This window comes from Diceros bicornis, chromosome 35 (genome assembly GCF_020826845.1).
Source record: "Diceros bicornis minor isolate mBicDic1 chromosome 35, mDicBic1.mat.cur, whole genome shotgun sequence".
Taxonomy (NCBI): Eukaryota; Metazoa; Chordata; class Mammalia; order Perissodactyla; family Rhinocerotidae; genus Diceros; species Diceros bicornis.
In genome coordinates, this window is record NC_080774.1 from 30,536,028 (window position 1) to 30,558,004 (window position 21,977).

At 47.8% G+C, this 21,977-nt stretch overlaps 1 protein-coding gene across 1 annotated transcript; it reads left to right on the top strand.

Annotated features, from left to right (window-relative positions):
* The first annotated feature begins 927 nt into the window (after window positions 1-927).
* Window positions 928-1,611, top strand: VPREB1 (V-set pre-B cell surrogate light chain 1). The gene is made up of 2 exons (XM_058532052.1): window positions 928-982; window positions 1,067-1,611. The coding sequence occupies exons 1-2, from the start codon at window positions 937-939 to the stop codon at window positions 1,480-1,482; spliced, it is 462 nt and encodes a 153-aa protein (XP_058388035.1). The 5' UTR covers window positions 928-936; the 3' UTR covers window positions 1,483-1,611.
* Window positions 1,612-21,977: the final 20,366 nt, after the last annotated feature.

A 21,977-nucleotide genomic window follows, 5' to 3' on the forward strand; every position in this document is an offset into this window, starting at 1 on the left:
TCCTATTGGTTCTGTCACTCTGGAGAACCCCGACTAGTACACGAGTCTTCACCTGAGCATCCTGACAGCCTTCAGCAGCACATCCCACACAGCTTCGTGGGCAGCACCGAGCAGAGAGTGGGCCCCAGGCCTCCCAAAGTGCTTGGTCTTGGGTTCAAACCTAGGCGGGGTGGGCGCAGGCGCAGGCTGTGGCCAAGGAGTGTGTCGAGGACTGTGGTGTGCTCCACCACACGGGGTCCTGGGGGAGACCATTGTGAATAGGGGTGGTCGAGAGGGCTGGGACGAGGCCTCTGCAGGACCCCGATGTGGGGGGATGCCTGCTCTACCTCGTCACCTGCCCTGGCTCCACGTGGGGGCCCCCAAGTGCCTCCTGGTGCTTCTTTTTCCGAAGCCGTGAGTCGCTCCTACTTTGTTCTAGGAGGGAGAGGGGCTGGGTTTGGAGGGCAGGAGTGCTGGCAGTGTGGAAGGGGCAGAGTGCCCCTCATCCCAGGGCCCCAACATATTCTGCTGCACAGAGCAGGTGTTTTCACCACCCTGGGACACCACCCTGTGTCCTTTCTTCCCAGTTAATCAGGCATGTAAGTCTGGACAAGAACCTTATTTCTGTAGGGCTCAGCTTCCTCAGGGGGACGTTGAGGTCACTCCCCCTCAGGGACCCAAGCTTGCAGGCTGCCCCCCTGGGCACTGGTCCGCGAGCTTCCAGCAGGTGCTTCCTCCCAAAACGCTTCCGCGGGGCCAAGGCAAGAGCCGCAAAGGCCCCGCGGAGCCCTTCCCCTAACCGACGCTGCAAACCCATGAAAGTTTGGGATGATGGTGGCCGGAACGGGGCGTGCAATGGCCCCACCCCTGGGAGGGCGGAGGAGGATGCTGGCCCAGCCCCTCGAGGGCCCCAGGAGCCACGGCAGCGCGGGAGGCAGAGCTCTGCACGTCCGCACCATGTCCTGGGCTCCTGTCCTACTGGTGCTCCTGGCCCACTGCACAGGTGAGAAAACCCCAGAGCTCGCAGCCCCTGGCCCCTTCCCCTGCCCTGCCCTGCCCGGGTGTTCACATGCTTCTGTGTCCCCAGGTTGTGACCCTCAGCCGGTGCTGAATCAGCCGCCGTCGGTGTCCTCCTCCCTCGGAACCACAGTCCGCCTGGCCTGCACCTTGAGCAGCGACCATGATGTTGGCATTTACAGCATCTACTGGTACCAGCAGAGGCCTGGCCACCCTCCCAGATTCTTGCTGAGATATTTCTCCCACTCAGACAAGAGCCAGGGCCCCAAGATCCCCCTTCGCTTCTCCGGATCCAAAGACTTGGCCAAGAACACAGGGTATTTGAGCATCTCTGAGCTGCAGCCTGAGGACGAGGCTGTGTATTTCTGTGCTGTGGGGGCCCAGAGCTTGGGCAGGGAGAAGGAGATGGACAGGGGGAGGGGGGAAGACAAGGAGCCTGCTGCTTCAGGGCCCCAGGCACCCCAGGACATGCTTACCTTGAACTAAAGACAAGGGGCACACATCCCCACGGAGAGGTGGGGGTGGGCGAGGAGGAAGGTGGGCCTTAGGCTGCACACAGAAGAGATGCTCTTTGTTCAGTTAGGCCCCGTTGGGGGCTGGATTGGGGGATTAAAACTGCTTGTGTCTCAAGAAGTTGTTTTGCTGAATTTGGTGCGACTGGTGTGCTGAATTGTACTGAGAAGGCTCCAGATGCTCTGTGGAAGGTCAGAATCAGGGGGACGCACCCAAGAACCAGCCTAGGGTGAAGCTCCCGTGAGACTGGCTGGTCACGGTCTGCTTGGCAGGAGTCCCTGCTCTTGTGGGTCATGGGGGGCAGGGGACTGATATAAGCACCTTGGGGGTGCGCCCTGTCCGAGGACAGAACCCTCTGTTGTCACTGATTATCCTCAGGAGTTAGAGGGTAAACAAGTTTAGAGCAGGCCTTTCTTGGGCCTCTGGAGAGGAGAGCGGGTGCCGAGGTCGAGAGCAGGCTCTCCCCCTTGGCACTGGCGACACTTGGGGCCCGACAGTTCTTTGTGGTGGGCTGTCCCGTGCACCATAAGATGCTGGGCAGTGTCCTTGGCCTCTACCCACCAAACGCCAGTACCTGCACCCTCCCACTGAGTTATGACAACAAAAATGTCTCCAGGCATTCACAAATGCCCCCAGGGGGGCAAAGTCACCCCAATGGAGAACCACTGGTTTAGGTGAGAGGAATGCATTTACTCTTCTGTGCAGGAGAGTGGCAGGGGCCAGCAAATATTTTCTGTAAAGGGCTAGATAGTAACTAATTTTGGCTTTCTGAGCCGTATGATCTTTGTCGCCGCTACAGTCAGGTGTCGCTTGACAACAAGAATACATCCTGAGAAATGCGTCGTTAGGCCATTTTGTCGTTGTGTGAACATCATAAGTGTACTGACACAAACCTAGATGGTGTAGCCTGCTACACGCCTAGGCTATATGGTACTAATCTTATGGGACCACGGTCATATATTTGGTCCATTGTTGACAAGTCATCATTGCGGGGCGCGTGACTGTGCTCAGTTCTGTTTTACAGCGTGAAAGCAGCCACAGGCAATACGTAAACAGATGGGCATGACTGTGTTCCTATTCAGCTTTATTCACAGAAACAGAAGGGGCTGGGTCAGATACGGCACAGGCCGTGGTTTGCTGCCCCCTGCTCCAGAGAAACACCCTAGCTCCTCCCTCCAGGTTTCAACCAAGCCACACTTGGCAGAGTAATCAAGGGCACCCTCAGATCCTCCTGCCTGATGACTCCAGGGATACTGAACCTCTGGACCCGGAGAGACCTGGAGGCAGGAGGGGCACGTGCTCGCCGACGGGCTTGTTGGGTAAAGAGGCAACCCTGGCCTACAGCACAGCACCCTGAGCCCCTGGGTCGTAGGTCAGGATGTGCCCTGCAGAGAGGGACCCTGTTCAGCAAATGTCCACACACATGGACATGCTTCACACTCAGAGAGATGTCAGGCAAACCTTCTCCCCTGTGATCCCAAACTCGGCTGAGAACGTCCATTTATCTAGGCTAAAACGACCCCGAGGGTTCTCCCACCTGAGAGCGGTGGACAGGTGTCGATATCGGCTCTTCCACATGTGGCCTGAGTCTCTTTTGTAAAACAATTGTCTCAGCTCATGCTGTGCTCCGGGTACCCTCCAAGCTTCCACTTCCTCAAATGCACTGAGTTCTGCCTGCATCAGGCCTCTGCCCCTGGGGAGGCGCCTCCAGGCCCGTGTTTCTAAAGGCCAACTAGGTGGTCCCCAGAGAACTCGGAATTCTGCTTGCAACCTGCCCTCCTCCTGCTTTCATCCCTCGTGATTCTGAGACCCAGTGCCGTGACAAGAAACCCAGAGAGCAGGGAGGCGTGCTGGGCTCCTTCAACCTGACGCCCCTGCCCCCGCAGATTCCTGGAGGGTCAGACCCTGGACTTGGGCCTCGGGTAGCCAGAGTGCGAGTCTTAGCTTTGGTCAACACTGGAAGGGACATTTGCATCCTAGGCCAACATTTCCAATGTTGTGTGTAAAGAGGCTAATAATAGCTCTGATTAATTCATATAAAGTGCTTACCTGGGCTCAACAAAACAGTGGTGTTGTTATTTCCTCGTCAGTCACCAGGCTGGCCTTTCCCTTGTCATAACCTTTCTGTTAGTCTGAGTCATTTCTCACCTTGACCCTTATTGATGGGCCAACTGCCCATCCCTCTGTGCAGCCTGTACCCTACGCTCCTCATCCTCATTACACCCAGATCCAGCCTCACCTGCACTCCTCTTCTCTAACCTTTGGTTGTCTCCCACCCTCAAAGGCACATATGCAAGTCACATCTATAATTTCCAATTTTTTGGTGGCTACGTTTTTTTTAAATGGTGAAAAGAAACCGGTGAAAAGATTTTTAATAAAACATTTTATTTAACCCAATACATCCCAAATATTATTTCAACATGCAATCAATGTAAAAATTAGTTATAATATGGTTTAAAGTCTTTTTTCATACTAAATCTTCAAAATCTGGTGTGTATTTTACACTTGTGGCTCATCTCAATTTGGACTGGCCACATTCCAAGTGATCAACAGCTGCCTATGGCTTGTGACAGATCAGTGCAGGTTGAAGGGGTAAAATTCAGACTCCTTATCGTGACACAGTCTTTGGAGCTGGCCCAGATTCTGTCCCAAGTCCCGTTTCTCGTGCGCCCTGCTCATTGTCTGTTTCTGCCCTGTTAAGCCGTCTGCAATTGATCCGGCACCTGATGCTCTTGGTTGCCTCCACACCTTTGCCCAAACCCTTTACTTGCCGGCAGAACTTCCTGTCCCTTTGCGGTGTCCTCCAGCTGGCTGCACCAACTCAGGGATCCACAATTATCTCAGATCCCACTCCTTGGGCAAGATTTCCCTGACCTCTTTCTGCAGTTACTAACTTCCTGTGATGTGCAAACACCATGTTTTCCTGACTATATTTAGCGCCTACCACACAGCTTTGAATTCATTTTGCAAGTCTCTCTCCTCCACTAACCTGCAAATTCTCAGTGGGCAGGATCTGTTCAACTCATTTTATGTGTCTGATAAACACTAGGCGATAAAAGAGTTGAGTGAATAGATGAATGAGTAAGTGAGTGCATGACTGAATGCATTTTTGGGTTCCAAAGACCCTCCTGTTCCAGGATCTCATTAGATTGCTGGGCTCATTGTGATTCCCAAAAAAGGGAAAACTCTGTCACATCAGTGACTGGCCACATTCTCTCTCTCTGTCTGTCTTAGACAGACAGACAGACAGACACACACACACACACACACACGCACACCCCTTCTGATGCCTGCCATATGAAGCTGGTGATTATATCCAGCAACCAGGAGTGGTGTGGAAAGGAAAAGTTGAAATAGCCCAATGCAGGGAAAGAAACACTTGGCGAACTTTCTGAATTGGTCAGGGAGGAGAGAGATATTGGAGATGGTGGGGTTCCTAGATTGTTGGGATCTGCCTCCTGGTACTACAAAAAGCACCCCCCAACCCCATCACCCCCAGGCATCAACAGTGCTCCTGACTGTGATACAGAACAAGGGTGTGGGGTACTAAGAGCTGTGGTCTGTGCGCAGAAATTCTTGACACACCTCCCAAGTTTGACACAGAAACACAGAACCCAATGGGCTTGGACGCGTCACCAATGATACCAAAGATGAGGGACTCAAACACTCTGACCTGAGTTAGATGCCAAGACCCTCAGGGAGGGGATCTGAGGAAGACCTGGGGTCTTGGGGGATGGAATGTGTCAATCAGACAGAAGAAAAGGCACGGGCTCTCCATGCACACAGCAGGTCACTGCGGTTGTGGCATGGTTTGGCAAGATGAGCAAGGGGAGGTGGCCCCACGTAAAGAGCGAGGGTGGAAGTCATACGCGAAGGCCCTTTCGGACACAGAGGGCCCTTGCGTTTCATTCTAAAGTGCGTTTTGTGATGTAGACACATTGCCCGCATCCATTTGTCCATTACAGCGTGCAAAATGGGGATATTTTCATTCTCGCTGTCCTCCTTCATTCGTTAGCCAGAAAACGTCTACGAAGAAAACTTCCTCTCATCAAAGATATACACACCTGAGGGACTATTTGTATAGTAAAGACAAGATAAGTGTTTGATCTGTTTCCCCTTTATTTACCAACTGTTAAAATAACAAGTCAGTGTGCCAGCATCAGCCAACTTTAGTTTGTTAGTGTCATTATAAGTTCATGGGTATTAGCACATTTGAGGTGTTTAAATCCATTGCCATTGTTATAAGTTTTTCTTTCTTTGGGCAGCACAAGCCCATTCAAATTGGTCTCTAACCAGGAACATATTGATGTGTCAAAAACAGTACATTTAATTTTGTTTTCAGTATTTAAAAAATTTGGGCAAAGACACCTACACTCCAGCTGATTCTCAAAAGGATAATGATTTATAACACACTGAGTGGAGAGAGAGCTTGCACGTGGAGAAAGAGCCCTATGATGAGAAAAACACTATTTTGCAACCCTCAAGGTGATAATAGTAATTATTAAGGCAAGGATCATAAATGGGTGCCAGAACCATTGGGTGACTGGTGTTTGGGGCACAGGGCATTGGCACGATGCCTACCTGTCACCCCACAAACTCTAGTCACAAATGGAACATGGATATTTCTGATGGAGAAATTTGGCTGTCACCCCTCTCGTGGCGCTCAAGCCTGGCTTCTCTCGTAGTGGGACAACCCAACACGGCTCCCTCCTGGTGGGCATAACAGGAAGCACTCCATACCCATGGAGCTGAAAGCATGTCACGGGAAGAGAGTCAAGCTTCCAGCCTTCACTCCCCGTTCTCAGGAAATACAGGGCCACAGGAAAACAATCACACAGACCCAGACTTTGGAAAGCTGGAAAAGAAAACTGACTTGGACTTTGAAAAGTGAATATCATGAAAGAAAAGGTATCAGGACTCTTAGATGAAAAGAGACTAAAGAGATCTAACGAGTAACTAGAATGTATGAACTGGGATTAGACCTAGTTTGAAGACAAAACAAAACAAAAAACAAAAACTATAAATAAAAATTGTCTTTGTGGACCATTGTGGAAGTTTGACTGTGGAGCAGCTATTAGCTATTATGGGATTATATTAATTTTCTTGGGTGTGATCACGATATTGTGGCTTTTTAGGAGAATGTGTCAAAATATCTGTGACAGAATTTTAAAAAACTTTTAATTTTGGAATAATTATAGATTTACATGAAGTTGCAAAGTAGTGAACAGGGAGATTCCATGCATCTTTCTCCCAGCTTCCTCCAATGTTAGTGTGTTGCATAATTATAGTGCAGTACCAATACCAGGAAATTGATACAACCCAGAGCTTGTTTAAATTTCTCCAGTTATACCTGCACTCATCTGTGTATGTGTGTGTATGGTATGTGTGTAGCAATTTTATCACATGTGTAGCTTTGTATGATCACCTCCAATCAAGATATTTAGCTCTGCCACCAGCACAAGGCTGCCTCATGCTACCCCTTTATAGCCACACCCATCCCCTCATCCCTCCCATCCCCACACCTGTAAGCATTAATCTGCTCTCCATCTCCATAATTTTGTCATTTCAAGAATGTCATGGAAATAGAATCATATAGTATGTAACCTTTTGAAACTGGCTTTTTTCACTCAGCATAATTCCCTTTAAGTTCATCAAATTTGTCACATGTATCAATAGTTCATTCCTTTTTATTGCTGCATAATATTCCATAGTAAGAACCACCACCACTTGTTTAACCAGTCACTCATTGAAAAACATTTGGGTAGCTTCCAGTTTTGGGCTGTTACAAATAAAGCTGCTGTGAACATTTGTGTACACGTTTCTTTGTGAACATATAAGTTTTAAATTTTTTTGATAAATGCTCAAGAGTGCAATTGCTCGGTGGTATGGTAAGTCCATTTTTTTTTTAGTTTTATAACAAATTGCATACTCTTTTCCAGAATGGATGTATCACTTTACATTCCCATCAGCAATGTAAGAGTGACTTAGTCTCCCCACATCTTCAACGGCTGTTATCATTATTTTTTATTTTGGCCTCTCATAAGCATAGAGTAATATCTTATTGTGGTTTCAATTTGCATTTCCCTATGGCTAATGATGTTGAACATTTTCCATGTGCTCGTTTGTCACGTGTATATCCTCTTTAGTGAAATGTCTGTGTCTTTTGCCCATTTTCTAACTGGATTTTTTTAGATGTTGAGTTTTGAAAGTTCTTTATATATTCTAGATATAAGTCCTTTGTTAGATATGTGACTTGCGATTTTCCCCCCTCACTCTGTAGCGTTTCTTTTCATCCTCTTAACAGGGCAGAGGAAAGAGCAAAGTTTTTAATTTTGATTAGGTTGGATTTATTGATTTTTCCTTTAATAGATTGTTCTTTTGGTGTCAAGTCTAAGGATTTTTCTCTTTGGTTTATGTCTTGAAAATTTCTCCTATGCTCTTTCTAAAAGTTATATACTTTTACAATTTTACTTTTAAATTGAGATCCATTTTGAGTTAATTTTTGTAAAAGATGAGGTTTAGGTCACAGTTTCATTTTGGGGGGGCTATGGCTATCCAATTATCCAGCACCATTTGTTGAACAGGCTATATTTTCTCCACTGAATTGCACATTTTTGAAATCTCAGTTGTGCCTATTTGTAGGGGTCTTTCTCTGGGTCCTCTGTTTTGTCCCATTGATCCGTCTGTCGCTCCACAGTGCCACCCTGTGCTGATTACTGTAGCTGTATAGTAAGCCTCAATACAGGGAAGAGTGATTCCTCCAATTTATTCTCCTCTTTCCAAAATTTTTTGCCTATTCTAGGTTCTTCCTCTTTCCTTATACATTTTAGAATAAGCTTGTCTGTGTCTACAAAAAACTTTGCTGGGACTTTAATAGAAATTGCATTAAGCCTCTAGATCAGTTTAGGGAGAATTGACATCTTTACTGTGTTTGAATATTCCAACCCATGGACATGGTATCTCTCTCCAAGATTATTTAGGTCTTCTTCTATTTCTTTCACTAACATTTTGTATTTTTCAGGATACAAGTGCTATACATGCTTCGTTAGGTCAATCTTTAAATATTTCATTTTTTTGGAGTAAATGGTGTTGTGTTTTTAATTCCAGTTTCCACTCATTTGTTAGTATATAGACATGCTCGATTTTGTTGTTGTTGTTGATTTTGTATCCTGCAACCTTATTAAACTTATTAGTTCTAGAAGTTTTTTGTAGATTCCTTGGGTACAATACACACATTAACAGAGAGAAAAAAATGTAGTAAAATGTTTTATTGTCTCTAAGACAAGGAAGTATGAGTATTCATTGCACTTTTTTCAACATATCTGTTTAAAATTTTTCAAAACAGAAAGGAGGAATTTTTCTGGCTTGCAACTATGAACCAGCTCAGTTGTAATTGCAGCCTGCATGACATTTTGTTTTCCAGCCCACACCCTGTACTCCCCTCACATCCCCCCAGCTTCCTTGCCCTATACCCCCGCTGCAACCCCTGGGCGCCGTGACCCCATGGCTCTTTCAGGCTCCATCTTTCCCATCCTGCCTCCTCTTCCCTCCTCACCCAGCTCGAAGGCTGGGGTCCAGCAGTGTAATGGATGATGCGTGGATGCCCTCATTACCTTACCCCCCTCCCTCTGTTGGGCTTATCTGGCAAACCACAAGCTTTGGCTGAACCAAACTGTCTGCTGGCTCCTCATCTGCACTGCGGGGGCTGGTTCTGCTGGGGAAATTTGCATGACCAACCAGGCTCAGCTAAGTCCTCTAACAGGCAAACCACAGCTCCCCGGGGCAATCTTCTACCCTCGAGATTGGAGAGCTAAGGAAGGATGGCGCTGGAGGCTCACGCTCTCCTACCTTTCAATGCTTAGCAAGGGCTTGAGTTAGCTCCACAGGACATAGGGCCTCTGGCTGATTCCAGCAGCTGAGCTCCTGACCCACCTACCTCACCCCAAGGTGGTTTCCCTGATAAGGCAGCTCCTACTGCTACCAGAGAGGGGATGGGCAGAGGGTCCCTCTCTCCTATGACTAGATAAGCAGGGTGAGATGAGGCCTGGGCTCAGAGCCCTTTCTGGCACCTCCTCTCTGGGACACAGTGAGCACTCGCTCTTGGGATGCCGTGTACCTGCTGCATCCCCCCTGCCGTCTCCCCAGTACACCCTACACCCACGGGCCCCAAGGCTGAATGTGCTCCCATCCCGGAAAAAACAGCTAGTAACGCCTGGAAAAAACGAGATAAACAGTTCTTGATTTTCTGTCTTCTAGTTTTTTTCTGTGTTTGAAGAAAATAGAAGCTGGTTACTTTTGTTAAAGGTGGTAATTAATATAAACGATTGAGACTATGTTAGATATAATAATTACAGAGACATATGAATATGGTTTGTCTTAAGGGAACTGTTACAATTTATTAATATAATAAATTCAACACAATAAATACCTTGTTTTACTTAATACTTGATAATGTTATTGTATTTTACAATTAAAGTGAAACATTTAATTTTATCACCTATTTACATAATTATATATTTGTGCCTGTCTGCACACATATTACAGAGGTATATTGATAGATTTTTAAAAAATCTATAAAAATAAAAATAATATAATAAAAGACAAAATTAGGGTATATTGTGTATTAATCAGGGGTTTCCAGAGAAACAGAACCAATAGGATGTGTGTATGCACGTATATATATATATATATATATATATATATATAGTTTTTATTTGTATATAAAAATATACATATTTACATATAAATGTATTGTAAGGGTGGCTCACGTGATTACGAAGGCTGACGGGTTCCTAGATCTGCTGTCGACAAGTGGGCGTTCCAGGAGAGCTGGTGGTGTAGCTCCAGTCTGAGGCCAGCAGGCTCAAGACCCAAGAATAGCCTGTGTTTCAATTTGAGTCCAAAGACAGGAGAAAACAGCTCAAAGGCAGCCAGGCAGAAGGAGTTTCCCTACTCAGCCTTCTTGTTCTATTCAGGCCTTCGCCTCGCTGGATGAGGCCCACACACATTAGGGAGGGCAGGCTCCTTTACTCGGTCTACTGATAGCCAGTGTTAATCTCACCCAGAAATACCCACACAAGACACACCCAGGATGATGTTTGACTAAACATCTGGGCACCCTGTGGGCAGCGTGGCCGGTGCAAATGCAGTGACGAGTCTCAAACGGCAGCAGCTGGGTCCTGCGGTCAATCACACTCCCCACAGTAGGTCTGCAGGGACATTCTCATGGCCGCCACAAAACTACTTTAACGGGAGATGTTCAGATTCCCACTTAAGATGCAGAAAGCGTGAAAGAGCATCACTCTTGTCCTTACAAGAAAAAGCTCCATGGGGGGGTGGGGAGGATGGACTTGTTCATTATCATGATGGCGGTGTTGAATTCATAGATGTATACACGTGTCACAATTTATTAAATTGCACACTTCAAATATGTTCACTTTGTTGTATGGCAACTTGCCTCAATAAAATTTAAAAAGTACTTAAGGAGCATATAAAATATACAAGATGCCAGAACATTCTTTGTAAGACAAAAAGTGTGAGAGAGCTGTTTTCAAAATTCTTTAAGAGGACACAGGAGTCCACAAACGATGCTCTAGATCCTTGCTTTTGGAAAGCCTCTGCTGTTCTGCACTTCCCCAAGCCCAAGCGCTCCATCCTGAAAGCCGGCAGCCTGCCTTCCTACCCTGCCTAGCTCCCCCAACATGGTGGGCCATTAACCTGGCCTCTCAGAACTGTCTTCTCTCCTGGGTTCTCTGGGAAATGTCTGACATTATTAAGCTTGATAATGTCCTTTCCTCTGAGTTTGAATGGGGAGAAGAGGCTCTCCACGACCTCTTCCCACAGGTCCAAAGCATTTTGTGGGATATACCCCAGCACTTTTCTCCTCCATCGCTCATTTAAAGCCCAATGCTGGGCTCTTAAAGTTTTATTTTGTCCTTAAAACATCTCTAATAAATAGTACTGACAAGCATTATTATTCCTTTTGACTAAAGCACAGTCTAAGCATAGTGTGGTTTAAAGTTGAAGGTGACTTGAAGAGAACACAATAAGTTCAAGACAGAAACTGGGAAGAGCCTCTTGACCCTTAATTCAGGTCAGTTACAACCAAAGTGATCATTATAGGACTGGTAGCAGCTAACAGTTTAATAGCTGTGTGTCGTGTTCTGCTAAGCATGATACACACATTACCTGACTGAAATATCACCAATAGCCTTCAGAGATGGATTCTCTTCTTAGTCTCAGTTTAAAGACGAAGAAATGTAAACCTGAAGGAATTAAGTCATCTGGCCAAGGACACATAGCAGTGGGACCTCCAATGCCACAACCCCATCTACTGACAGATGACACTAACCTGCAAGAGGAAAAGAGCCAGTTGGCCTGACTTCTCAACCTGGAAGAGAGGATGCCATACGTCTAAGAGCGAGAAAGAAAAGAGCAGCTGCCTGTCATCTGGAGGCTGACCTGGCCCTCCTGCCAGCCATGTCACTCTCCCACTGGACAGAAACCATCTCGGGGAGCACCAACCTCAGACAAGGTCCCTCTGAGACCATGATGAAATGAGACAAAATAAGTCAGGTTCATAATTTTGTCTAAGTACAGACAAAATCAATGTTCCGTGCCTCCCCGAAAATACCAAACATCCCCTCTCTTGGCCAAAATGAGTGACTGTTATTTCTTTACCAATTACAACTGTATCCTTGTTCTAGTCTCCCCTCCCCATAGATGAGATTTTAAACATAGCCAATCATAGAATTGCCCCCTCTTTTTGACAGCATCCTATCTAGAAGGAACCCTGCTTCCTTAGACCCTTCTCTAAATCACCCAACCAAAGCCCACATCTTATAATAGGTTCTTTCCAACACCTTCTTTCCGAGACACCCCCACGGTTCCCCCATGGCGTGCGTTCTCCGGAGAAATAAACCCAACTCGTTCCTATAAGTGTCTTGCTGGGGGTCTTTGCCTGGAGTGCATTGACAAGAGAAAGCGCACAGGGCGAAGAAAAATAAGGCCTTTCTGTAGCGCCTCTGTCATAAGAGGACATATAAGCAGAGATGTAAATTAAATAAGAAAAGGGACTATGTGGGGTATTTCTGGGGCAGAGCATCCAGGAAAAAAACAAGCAAACAAAATACAATGCAAAAAGGTGGTGAGGTTGTAGGAACCCAAGGGGGCGAGTGTGGCCTGGAAAACGAGTTGATTCCTTCCTGAGACATTCATCTCCTGAACAACCACTTGGGGGCCAGGTCTGTTCCGGGCACTTAGGATAAGTCAGAAAACAGCACAGATCAGACCCCTGCCATCCTGGAGTTTTCTAGCAGCAGGAGACAACTAGCCAGCAAAACAACCAACCAACCAACCAACCAAAAAACCCTACCCAACTATATATACATATTAGATTAAAAGGTGATAAGTATTATGGGAAAAACTAGCGCAGGGAGCGTGTAATAGAATGTAAGGGAAGGACGGACGTATGAGCATGTGCTGTTGGGTCATCTCCAGATGGGCAGCCGTCGGCCTGTCTGCTCTTTGGAAGGGTCTTTCTCCGGCGCAGGTCACAACCCAGACCAGACACCTTCTTCCGCCTCCTCAGAACCTTGCTCCACTTGACTAACCGCGCTGCAGGAGGCTCGCTCCGTGTCCTTCTCAGGCTGCCGTACCGGCCGCACGCCGCCCCGGCCCCGCCCCGGCCTAGGCCCCGCCCATCAGCCCCTACGTTGGCCCCGCCCAAGCCCGGAGCTGATTGGTCTAAAATCAACGCGACCTGATCAACGCGACCAATCCAAGGCCTCTGCTCGCATTTTAAGCGCGGGTGGGCGGTTGTGGTTGCGTCTTTCGGGTCTGGAGGCCGGCGGCTGAGCGTCAGTCCCCAGAGCCGAGGGCTGAGACCTAGGGGATCAGAAAGAACTCCGGTGCACTCCTGCGGGAATCCCCTCGGTCGGTTCTGCTTGTCTCGTTAAGTCAGGGTCCCTTTGTTTCATTCTCTCATTCGCCTTATTACTTTAAATAGCTGGTAAAATGAATATATCCTAGTTACTCTTATAGCACCTTCTAACCTATAATTCGCTCATTCCTCTAAAGTTGGAATTTTTAGTTTGGTTAACAAAAGAAACCTCATTAGTGAAGCTATATGTATGTGTGTGTATTTTCCCCCCACTCTTACCATCCGACATCATGACATGGCTTTCTTTTATTTTAATGGTGAAAACTTTATTCTTCTAGTAGCTGCTACTCATTTATCATTAAGTTCATGATTAGGAATAGTATATGGCACATGATGAAATAGACTGGTGTATATTGTACATGTTATTTTTTCTATCATTATTTAGTAATAGGCTATTGCTGGTATATACTGACAAAGACTCTTCTAGACCAGAGCCTAGCCAGGATCCTCTGAGCCCTCTTCTTGATTAGGCCTCAACCTTGGCCTATAAAGACTTGAACAAACACTAACGTAGTTTCTAACAGTTCAAGGCCGCATCCCCAGAATGACCCTAGCCCCCCTAACACGCCTGCCTGAGAAAACTCAAAGCTGCCTAAGGAATTTACTGTTTGTTCCAGCCAGTACCTGAGGACAGGGCCCCTGCCTCCCAGCCTCTGTGGGAGAGTGGCGACCTAACTTCCATGAGCGCTGGTTAGCAAACCAAGATGGGTTTCACACAGACCAACTCGCGCTTCCTGCATTTTTTTGTGTGTGTGTGGGTGGGAGATCAGCTCTGACCTAACATCTGTGCTAATCCTCCTCTTTTTTTTGCTGAGGAAGACCGGCTCGGAGCTAACATCCATTGCCGATCCTCCCCCTCTTTCTCCCCAAAGCCCCAGTAGATAGTTGTATGTCATAGTTGCACATCCTTCTAGTTGCTGCATGTGGGACGCGGCCTCAGCATGGCCGGAGAAGCGGTGCGTCGGTGCGCACCCGGGATCTGAACCCGGGCTGCCAGTAGGGAGTGCGCGCACTTAACCGCTAAGCCACTGGGCCGGCCCTTTGCATTTTGTAATTTTTCATTTCCCTGAGTTTACTGAGCAGCCCCCGCCTCCACCCTCTCATTCCATCATTCTCGCTTTACAACGCCCAGTCACCTCTGTACGAATCCAAGTTGTGTTCAGTTCACGCTGCGCTGTTTTCCCTATTGCAGTGGTATATTACTGGTAAAAATCTGTCCCTACCGCTTTAACTCATGTCTGGTTTTATCTTTGACAATACTACACACCCCAAAGCAACCACATCATTAATTAGTCACATCAATTAGCTCATTGTAATCATTTTCATTGTTTATGATTTCTAGGTACATAATTATATCTTTTCTAATTGTTTTTAATGTATCTCTTTCTGAATGATGCATATTTGTTTCATATCATTGGTCAGAATTCTCAGAACAGCATAACATGTAGTGGTGGTAGTGGGCTAGCAAATAAGTAGAATTTTTGCCAAAGAAAAATATGAGGAACAGGAGTGATTCAATCAGGTACTAAAGAAATGAGATAGATCCAGTCAAATTGGGAAGGGAGTTCCTTGAACAGTGGGAGTAGACATTTGCAATCTGCTTGATTCCTTTGATTCTAAAATTAAATTCTGGGCCGGCCCCGTGGCTTAGCGGTTAAGTGCGCGCTCTGCTGCTGGCGGCCCGGGTTCGGATCCCAGGTGCGCACCGACGCACCGCTTCTCCGGCCATGCTGAGGCCGCTCCCCACATACAGCAACTAGAAGGATGTGCAGCTATGACATACAACTATCTACTGGGGCTTTGGGGGGAAAAATAAATAAATAAAATTATTTAAAAAAATAAATAAAATTAAATTAAATTCTAGTTGAAAAATGAGTCCATAATGATTTTCTCTGATGTGAATTGCCTATTCATACCCTTTATTTTTGCTACTATGTCTTGGTCAATTATATGCGTTGACAACATCATTTCCTAGCCTTTGGCTTCTCTATGTGCTCTGTTTTTTTGTGTCTTCTGTTGAAAAAAATTTTAATTTTTTGTACAGGCTTAATTTATCAGTCATTTTTTTGTGGTTTATTTCTTGATTAAAATATCCTTCTCTACTTGTGCTATAAAGATGTTCTCCTATACTTTTTCAAGCGATTCAGGTTTTACTTTTCACAGTTATATCTTTTATCCACCTGGAATTTTTTGTGTACATTTTGAGATAGTGAGTGGTTCATTTGTTATTAATAAGCCATGAACATCTTTATCTCTATTAATGTTTTTTTGTCTCAAATATTTCTTTGCCAGATGTTAATATTGCTAAAACCAGCTTTTCATGTGGTTAGTGTTTGGTAATGTTTGGTCTGTTTTCCTGCGTCGTTTGTTGTGAGGGGAAGTTACTGTGGTTGGCCTAGACCAGTGGTTCTCAAAGTGGTCTCTGGACCAGCAGCACTTGGGAACTTGTTGGAAATGCAGAGTCTCTGGTTTCGAGGAGGAGCCCAGCCAGCTGTGTTGTAACAAGCCCTCCAGGTGATTCTGATATCGCTTAAGTTTGAGAACCACTGGCCTGGATGAGCAGGGCCTGCCCTGGAGTGGAGACCAAGGCTCCAAACCTGTGGCTGTGATGAGACAGGGAGTGTGGACAGGAATGGACAATGGACAGGAAGAAGAAACCACAGTTTCCAGTACAGATGACGGGCTGCTAGAATAAAAATGCAAGAATAAGTTCACTACACTTGGCTTGCTACAAGCTTACTACCAAATAATGGTCTCTATCCTTGTCAGTCCCTTGCTGGCTGTCAATCAGCAGTTTTCAATTATCCTTTGAGGGTGGGAGATGTGTACCCCAGCCCTGGGCTCCCAGCCCCTGGTGTCCCACAGGAGCCACGCTCCAGCCTGGGAGCGGAGGTTGATGGCGCAGCCCTCCTCAGGGCTCTGCGTTTGTTTCTGTCTGGTTGTTTGTCCAGTCAGATGGCACTTTGTTCTTGAGCCTGTCTGTATCCCACCGTGAGCTCTTGTCACTGCCTCTGTCATTGTCATGTGTTTGCAGCAGGGAGCCATCTTTACCTGAAGTCTGCCAATGGTTATTTTTTCTTTTGAATTTATGTTTTATCTTATCTTAAAAGCCAAGTAGTATTATAGGATAGGATGGTAATGAAAATAAGCATTCTCCGCTCCTCTTCTGTTTCCTGCTCCGAGTGGTACAGCCTCTTTCGACTCTGCTGGTTGTTTCTCTTGTACTCACTTCCGCTTCCCTCTCTAACCTGCCCGTATTGCATTCTCTGAATTCTGTTTCCAGGTTCTCTCATCTCAATTTCCTGCTCTGGAGTAGAGGATTACACACCTTACTTTCCACTCACACACACACATTTCCGCTCCCTCTTGCCAACAGGTATATCAATTCTTTCATTAAATCAATATTCAATATATACACTATTATTTCCCTGTGAATATTCACAGCTTGCCACGTGGCATGTTACGACTATGTAGTCTTTCTTTTAAAACTGTAATAATTGATTCCATTTGTTTTATTTAAAAAGGTATTCAACCCTCAAACTTGGTTAACAGTTTTGGCTTCCTTCTTGCTGAAGCCTTGCTACAAAGTGTGATCTTCAGCTGTGTGTTCTTAAGACTGAGGCACTGGAAGGTGTCCGCGTGCTCTGGCACCCGGACAGCGCTTGTCAGCCGTGGGCAGCACTGTAGGAGTGTGGGCTGGGCGCCCGGCCGGTACAAGGAATCCTGCATGTGAAAGTACCTTTAGGCTTCTACTCTTTTACCAGGAACAGCCCTCTAGTCTCCTCCCTGAGGCTTAGAAGCCCAGCTGCCAGCCTGCTGGGAGCCTGACTACGAAGGGAGCCTGGGACTCAGCCTTCAGTGTGTCGGCTTTCCAGTCAGTCCATTTTCCTTCCAGCCTCTCGCTTCCAGTAGCCCGACACAGTGCCCAGGCCGCCTGCCCAGATTCCTGAGGGGTTCCCCTCTGCAGCTGAGGCTCCTGTCCCCTGATGGGGCTGGAGGATGCCTCTCTCAGCCTCCTGTGTTACCTCCCTCCAGACAGCTGGCCCTTCTCATCCCCAGTGCTCCCGGGGTTTCTGAGGTTTCACTCCCGGCGGCTTCCCCACCCCCTAAAGGCTGAGAGCTGAGCTTCCTGTGGTCCAAACAAGAGCTAACCACTCCGCCCTACTCTCCAGCTCCTGAAATTGTGTATGTGCTAATGTGAATCCTGGGGGAGAGAAGTGGAGCAATTCATCCCTTTGAGATCTGTTACGGAACAGAGCTAAAATGCCAAGATGCCCATTTTCTTGCCAGCCTCCTGGTGCCTGGACTAGAACACTGGGGCTCTCACGAGTGGAGAAAGAGCTGTGGATCTCTGCTCAATGAACACAGGGGAAGTATGAGTACTTGCTGAGGGTGTTGGCTCTCTCTTTGGGGTGAGGCCTGGGTTGCCCTCACCTCACCTGGTAGAGAGGCTGAGCACTGTGAAGATCCTCTCAGGGTTCCCCTTCACCTCGCCCAGGTCAGTGGAGATGGCCAGAAGTGTCCCACTCAGTCTCTTGGATCTCAGCACAGAGCCTGCCGAGTGATGTGGACTCAGCCATTCCAGCCCTGAGAGAGCTCCCAGGGGCCTTCACTGGGGGCCTCGAAAAGACCATGATGGCTATGGTGCAAGCCTGGCGCTTCCCCTGTCTCTGTCTGGGCCCAGTACAGGACCTGTTGCTAAGTAAAGATGGCTTGGAAGCCATGCTGGACACACTGGAGACTGTTCCTGCTGATGCTGCTTGCCACAGGTGACAGCAGGGACTGGATGCAATTGGGGCAGAGTCGGTGGGAGAGTCACCGGGAGTGGAGCACCGAAGGATGTGTGCACAAACCGGGACTGTCAGGAGGCCAGAGTCTTTGCTCGGAGCCCCTTCTGGGGGCAAGTGTCAAGTGCAGGTCGGATCTGCTTGTGTAGCTAGGATGCTCAGAGTTGTTTTGAAGCTCCTGTGAGTGGTGCCCAAGGGCTGTATGGAGACAGTGACAGAGGGGATCGGAGGGAAGAACCGCATGGCAGAGCAGCACCATGCAGGCTGGTAGATGGGATGGGGCAGGGTGGCTGAACAGGGTCCTCAAGGCCTGCTTGTTCCCGGGGCCCACTGCTGCTGGCCGTGTGCTGGCATCTCAGCCCAGCCCTCTCTTCTCCGCAGGACGTGGGAGCTGAGGGTGGACTTTACTCATGACTTGAAGGAGGTCCGCTGGGAGGCCTGCTCCGGGGGGCTTTTCACGTCATCTTTCTATTCTCAAACCCTGGTCAAGGTAGAGCCAGGGCCAAGCCCAAGCAGCAGATGTGTTGAGGCAGGAGCCTCCGCATGTCCCGGAGCCAGTGGAAACACACCTCGATCTCATCCTACCTGGCAGAGTGAGGGTCTCTGTGAATGATCTTCTGTCCTGCCTGTTTCCAAGAGTGGAGAGGAGCCACGGGTCACCGTATGTCCCTGGAGCCGTGTTCTCCACGGTGACCCTGGGAGACCACAGAAGACCCTGGGGAAGATGGAGCTGGCATGCCTCCAGATGTTTTGCAGGTACGTGCTGCGGTTTCCACCGCCAGATCCTGTTCATTACCCAGCTGCAGCGGATGAACGACTTGGGTGACCACAAACTATGCTGCGTCCCCAGGGATTTCCCTGAAAATATCTTCCCCCAGTTCCGTAGGCTGGGCCGCCTCCCCAGCTCCACGTGTCCTGCTGTCTCCCAGGCCGGCTGCACAAGCCGCTCAGTGGGTGCCTGGGAAGGTTCCTCTGAGCACCAGCTGGCCAGCGTGTCAGTCTCCTAGGGCTGCCGTAACAAAGCACCACAAACCTGGGGGCTGAGAACAACGGAAGTTGATTCTCTCATGTCTCTAGAGGCTGGCAATCTGAAATCAGGTGTTGGCTGAGCCATGCTCCCTCCACAAGCTTAGAGAAGAATCCTTCCTTGCCTCTTCCAGCTTCTGGTGGGTGCTGGCAATTCTTGGCTTTCCTTGGCTTGTAGATGCATCACTCCGGTCTCTACCTCCTCCTTCACCTGGCCTCTCCTGTGTCTGTATCTCTGTCTAAATGTATTTCTTCTTTCAGGGACACCTGTCGTTGGATTTAGGGCCCACCCTATCCAATATGGCCTCGTCTTAACTTGATTACATCTGCAAAGACCTTATTTCCAAATAAGGTCATATTCACAGGTTCTAGGTGGCCATGAATTTTGATGGGACACTCTTCAACCCAGTACAGCCACAGATCCCTTGACTAGTGCCCCTAAGCCAAATCAAAGCACAGAACAAATTGAATTTCCCATCTATACATTCCTCCTGATTCATTCTAAGACTGGGGTTCTGAGCTAGCTGGTGTCTACTAATGGTTAAAGAGAATAAAGATGTGTCTGGGCAGCCATGGTGTCAGGCCCTGAGGGTGTAACCGTGAAAAAGTCACACGAGATCTCTGTTCTTCTAAAGGACACAGATCTCAGTACAATCAGAGTGCCTCTAGTTGGCAGATTGTAAAGGTGGTGTGTGACATTTTCTGACACCACTTCTGTAATTCTCTGACACCAACTGGGTGTCCAACAGTTGGATTCAATTCTGACACTAACTACCCAGAGTTAGCATCAGACTCCACAGGTTTAAGGGTCAGTCCCACAAGACTGCCCCACTTCAGATGCTAGTCACAAATTTGGTGCTCAGGCTACCTACACTTCTCTGTCTGACTTGGCTACAAATTTGGGGGTTCCCATGGCCCCCCTTCTCAAGTTTGATAATATGCTAGAATGGCTCACAGAACTCAGGAAAATGCTTTACTTATGTTTACTGGTTTATCAGAAAGAATACAACTCATGAACAGCCAAGTGGAAGAGATGCGTAGGGTAAGGTATGGGGTGGGGGTGGAGGTGGGTGCAGAGTCTCCACACCCTCTCCAGGTGCGCCACCCTCCTAGCACAGGGATGCGTTCACTAACCCAGAAACTCTTTGAATCTCATTGTTCAAGAGTTTTTATAAACCAATTGCCAGCCACCCCCTCCTCTCCTGTCCCTCGCCAGAAGGTGGTGGTTGGGGTGGGGGTGGGGGGCTCTAATTGCTTGTTGGTCTTTCTGGTGACCAGCTCCAGTCCTGAAGCTCTCTAGGGGCCCCACCCTGAGTCCCCTCATTAGCGTGAACGCAGGTGTGGTAATAAAGGGCTTGTTATGAATAACACAAGGCATTCCTATCACTCAGGAAATTGGAAGGGTTTTAGGAGCTCTGTGCCAGGCACTGGGGACAAAGGACAAATATATATCATTATACCACAGGTGGAATATGTGGTAGGTAATTGAGGTGCCCCATCCCCCAATTGAATCTAATCTCAGTTGACATTTTATAAACATTTTACTCATGTATATATCATAAAATTTATCGGGGGCTTGGCCTGGACTAGTAACCTGACCACTGGGAAAAGGGAGTAGAACAGGCAGGCGTCTTTCCAGACCCAGCACACAGTAACAATTCAGCCCCAGAATGCAAAGTTCTTATGAAACCTTGATCCTCACGGCATCTTTGTGTGGCATGACTGATGACTACGTGCATATAGCCAGCTGGGAAGCTGTGGCTGACAGTGGTCAAGTAAAGTGCCCAATATCATACGCTGAGTAAGAGTTCTTTGGGTTCAGGAGAGCATTTGACTCTGGAGTTTGGTTTTCAGAAGTGTGGAGAGACTGTCTTGTGCAGTTAGGTCCAGCCCTAGGTGTGGGCAGTGAAGGTCTACCAAACCAAAAGCCTTAGGTCTTTCCCAAATGGCACTTGGGCTCTGGCCCCAGCTCCCGAGAATAACTGCTTCTCTCTCCTCAGTGGTATGCAGTGACCACTAGAGAGCCCAAGATGTGGACTTCTGGACATCAATATCACCTACTTGTCCCAGAGCCTTGATGCCACCCGCCTGAAGAAGCTGGATCTGAGTGGCAACAACCTGCCTCATGTGGTCCCTGTCCCCTTAGAGACCCTGCTTGAGGAGGCCTCAGGGACGCTGCAGCACCTGGACTTGAACCACTGCCGGTTGAAGGACGCCCACCTCAGTGCCGTCCTGCCGACCCCGTGGGACCAGGTCCTGCCTCGGCCTCCTGGTCATCTCCAACAACCTCATCCCAAGCTGGCCGCCATGCAGATGATGCAGCACTTGGTGGTGCTGAAGAAGCCGAAAATTGTTAAGTGCCCTGTTGAATGCTTTGAAAGTGTGGATGACCACAGGTGGGTTGATGCCAATGGAGAGGTACTTGTCCAGGTGCACACCAAGTTGCAGGAGATGTTGCAAACCTCCTGGTGGTCTGACGGGAAGTTGAGAACTTCTGTCTTTCTCCCTGTGTAGTAGGTATAACAGATGTGACAGGGAGGAGAAGATCAAATCCGAGCAGTAGTGGACAGTGCCGTGGCAACAAACACCCTGACTTGTTGATTTTAAAGAAAACTATCAAAATAAAGGAATAATCAAAGTAAACAATCTCTTGGTGGCCTCTTTTATGTAACATCTTGTGTTTTGTATTCCAATTTCAGGATTCTGGGGCTCAA

Excerpts from the sequence above, each read along its gene's own strand:
- VPREB1 (XM_058532052.1), top strand. The coding sequence starts at position 937 with ATGTCCTGGGCTCCTGTCCTACTGGTGCTCCTGGCCCACTGCACAG. Across the intron at positions 983-1,066 it reads GCTCCTGGCCCACTGCACAG|GTTGTGACCCTCAGCCGGTG; the intron begins GTGAGAAAACCC and ends CTGTGTCCCCAG.